The sequence below is a fragment of the Coenobita brevimanus genome, chromosome 18 (genome assembly GCF_032717465.1).
Source record: "Coenobita brevimanus isolate Jiangsu-jjx chromosome 18, ASM3271746v2, whole genome shotgun sequence".
Lineage (NCBI taxonomy): Eukaryota > Metazoa > Arthropoda > Malacostraca > Decapoda > Coenobitidae > Coenobita > Coenobita brevimanus.
Genome location: NC_136971.1, coordinates 23,116,199 through 23,119,876, shown reverse-complemented (window position 1 = coordinate 23,119,876; position 3,678 = coordinate 23,116,199). Strand labels below are relative to the sequence as shown.

General features: G+C 47.8%; 1 protein-coding gene across 1 annotated transcript; it reads left to right on the top strand.

Annotated features, from left to right (window-relative positions):
- The first annotated feature begins 1,457 nt into the window (after positions 1-1,457).
- LOC145391429 (uncharacterized) lies at positions 1,458-3,161 on the top strand. The gene is made up of 3 exons (XM_080266042.1): positions 1,458-1,648; positions 2,003-2,379; positions 3,022-3,161. Exons 1-3 carry the CDS (start codon positions 1,458-1,460, stop codon positions 3,159-3,161), a joined length of 708 nt encoding a protein of 235 aa, XP_080122168.1.
- The last annotated feature ends 517 nt before the right edge of the window (positions 3,162-3,678 follow it).

Sequence of the window (3,678 nt, the reverse complement as noted above, 5' to 3'; positions counted from 1 at the left end):
CTTATCTGTTAGTTATCAAAGAGATTAATGTTTCACATGGCAAATGCTGTAGAGAATATACAGACTGTACATTATAAAAAAGGCGCAATTTATGAAGCTGAAATCATGAGAAGACGAAGCCACCGACCGAAATCCCTAGTACACACAAACGGTCGCACGCTCTTGGCGCCTCCCTTACCGGTCGCGCCGCTCCCTTTCGGCGTTACACCGGCATGAACAAGCTGTGTCTGCCGCCTCTTTTTGTCGTAGCGTCTCCCTTTCCCTAAGAGTTCTCCAGACCACCCTTACAGGGTCGTGATTCGGAAATAGAGGCACATTGTATCGATTACATGACCCCCGACCAAAACAATTGTGAAATGTGCGACATGAAGGGAATGTACAAGTACCTATGTACGTACCGTACTTACATACGCACCTGTGTACATACGTCTGGATCTACGTACGTACTTACGTACACATCCACGTACATAATTACGCACGCATGTATTTATGTGTTTACGTATGTACGTGCCTACCTATGCACCCGTATACGTACCTACGTACACGCCCATGCACGTATTTACATACGCACCTATGTACGTATCAACGCATTCATGTACTTACCTATGTACGTACTTACGTACGCCCGTATGTACGTGCTTGCGGAAGTACGTACATACTTACGTCCCTGCGTAAGTATTCACGTACCTAAGTACGCACGGATGGACATACGTAATTACGTACGCATATGTTTATGTATGAGCGTATGTACATGCTACGAATGCACCCACGTACGTACTTACGTACGTACATGTATACGTACTTATGTACACCCCTATGCACGTATTTACGTACGCACCTATGTACGTACTAACGCATTCATGTACGTACTCACGTACGCACGTATGTACGTGCTTACGGAAGTACGTACATACGTACGCACTTGCCTAAGTATTCACGTACGTATGTACAGTCGTGGCCATAAGTAATCATCTATCATCCGGTACTCCACGCCTCAGGCTGGCTCCTTTATGCGCGGCAACTCACACTAGAGTAAGAGGGGCTGGGAGGGAGGGGCTTAAGAGAGAGTGGAAAGTGGGTGGGGGGACGAGTGATGGTGCTGGGGTGGAGTGAGGGAGGGGTGGGAGGGTAGGTAGGAGAGGGAGAATGAAATGCGAGGTGGTGGTCATATTATTTGTTTGTCTTTCAATCAGAGCATGATATAAAAGTGTTAATATACAGTAGATAATACTGCATTACACCTTGTATATAGGCGGCAGATAACAAGCTTTATAGTGGTGATATCAAGGGCTGGTTCGTGAGAATAATATACCGATGTAACAGATCAAACATTAGTGCGGAGCTAGACGTTTCCAGCACAACACATTATTGCCTTGTCCACCAATTTGCATAAGTAGCTGTTATTTGTCTGACGAAAATATCGTTCCGAGGTGATGAGAGGGTGTTGGGGTTGAAGGATGGCCATGCAGACCTATACCAGCATGGAGTTCAGACAACACCGTGCGGTGCTACGAGGCCGCATTATTGGTATGCATGAGGCCGGCCACAGCATAGCCGATATTGTGAGAGACCTCGGGTTGACCAGGCAAACAGTTAAGCGCTGGATACCCCGCTGGGAAGAGCCTGGCAATTTGGAAGACCGGCGACGGTAAGATATCACGAAATTATATCGTTGCTTTTTGACATATTGAATCAGACTTACGGTAGACAGTATATTGTTATTCTTTGTTTATCTCTCCCTGAAGCTGTTTATTTACATATATATTTTGTATGTTTTACATATTTATTCATTTATACGAGTATGTTTGTGCATTTGTTTATTGTTATCTACAGTGCACAGTGCTTATCTTCCAATTTAACTAAAACTTTATGATGTTTTATGAAATCTAATGACTGATTTTCTCTATTTGTGTATTTTACTGTTTCCTTAAGTATTTGATATATCTTTTTACTTAACATTCTTGTTTATTCAGTTATTTTCTAATTTATCATCATACTTTAGACCAGGAAGACCAAGACTGACGAGCGAAGAGAACAACGCTCGCATCCTTGCAAACATCGAGCGTAACCCCTTCACCAACTCTGTGGCTGTGAGGGAACAGCTCCACCTGGACGTGTCTGCCAGGACGGTCAGGCGCCGTCTACACGATGCTGGCGTTCACCATCGTGTTCCAGCTACTAAAGGAAATCTGGAACAGAGGCATGTGAGGGAGAGGCCTGAGTTTGCACAAAACTATATAGTGAAAGACTTAGATATTTGGGCCCGTACTATCTTCAACGATGAAAAGACATTTTCATCCACCAATCATGGAGCCCTCCACTGCTGGCGCACAAACAGCACTCGTTATGAGCGCAAAAATATATCCACCGACGAAAGAAGTGGGAGGACAACAGTAAATGTCTGGGGTTGGGTGAACCTCAATTGCCTGGGCGAGTTTACTGATACTGAGGGGAGGTTTAGCTCTGTAGTTTATTTAGAAAAATTGGAAGAGGTTATGCTTCCAACCGTCCGGGCGATGTGTCTCCCTAATCCAGAGAAAATTGTTTTCTTGCAGGTATTGAGATATATCTTGAGATGATCCCCATCTGCACAGATGTGAAACTGGTAAAACTATATCTAACATTTTCTTAATTTGCACTTACTTAAATTTGTTTGCCTAATCCACGCTTACTTTCCCTTTCAATACTAGAATAATTGTCCTATCCACGCAGCCAGAGTGGTCATGCACTGGTTCGAGGAGAGGGGTGGACAAATTGAGCTCTTGCCTTGGCTGGCTCGATCTCCTGATCTCAATCCCATCGAAACTGTGTGGGCCCAGATTGTCAACGCGTGAGAGCCAGAGATCGAGAGGACACGGGCCCGCCTCCTCCAGCACACCAAGGACGAGAGGGAGCTGTTCAGACGAAACAAGCAAACAATCAACAACATTGTTTCCTCTGTGCCACGAAGACTGCAAGAGGTTCTTGAGGCAGGAGGCTGGACTACTTACTAAGGCTTTTGTGGTTGCTCTGCACTCGCAGCCCATCTCTCGTCGCGGCAAGACCTCCCGGTGGGACCAACTCTCCACAGCAGCTGTATCAGCGGAAGGACGGGCCTGTCGTTCCTATCTGAGGGAGTGCCCTGGTCTGCCCACCAGGAGGTCGAGGCTACTCCGCCCTAGACTCAGGCCGACGACCCTCCCTCCGCCACGACCTGGACCGAGACTGTGCCATCTGTGACGACCAGGATCGGGCCTCCCCTCTGTGCTTCCACCTGCTGCTGCTGGAGAGCTGGGCGAGTCTTTTTCGTTCTTTCTACCAGGGGCAAGGGGGTTGAGGGCAGCGTCGGGGCGTTTCCACCTGAGCTCGTCGGCGTTTCCTCCATCGGCGCCGTGCTGTCTACCTGGCTCTAGTCCCGCCCTGCCCTCTTTCGACCATCGTGCTGCCAGCCTCACCATCCACCGTCAAGCCCCGCCCTGACTCATCGATCATCAGAGAGCCGATCTCACCACCAACCATCGCACCTTCCCCTGCCTCTGCCACCTTTCCCTCGTTCGCCAGTTTGCTGTCCCCGCTACGCTTTCCTTGAGAGCTTCTTTTTCTGCAGCTTCTCTGACGGGCTCTCTGTTTGCCCGTGTCCCACCAAGTGTGGGCGAATATCAGCAAACAAACAAATGGTTGCTCTGGCTTGAACAATGT

Excerpts from the sequence above, each read along its gene's own strand:
- LOC145391429 (XM_080266042.1), top strand. The coding sequence starts at position 1,458 with ATGGCCATGCAGACCTATACCAGCATGGAGTTCAGACAACACCGTGCG. Across the intron at positions 1,649-2,002 it reads AATTTGGAAGACCGGCGACG|ACCAGGAAGACCAAGACTGA; the intron begins GTAAGATATCAC and ends ATCATACTTTAG. Across the intron at positions 2,380-3,021 it reads TATATCCACCGACGAAAGAA|CCCATCTCTCGTCGCGGCAA; the intron begins GTGGGAGGACAA and ends CTGCACTCGCAG.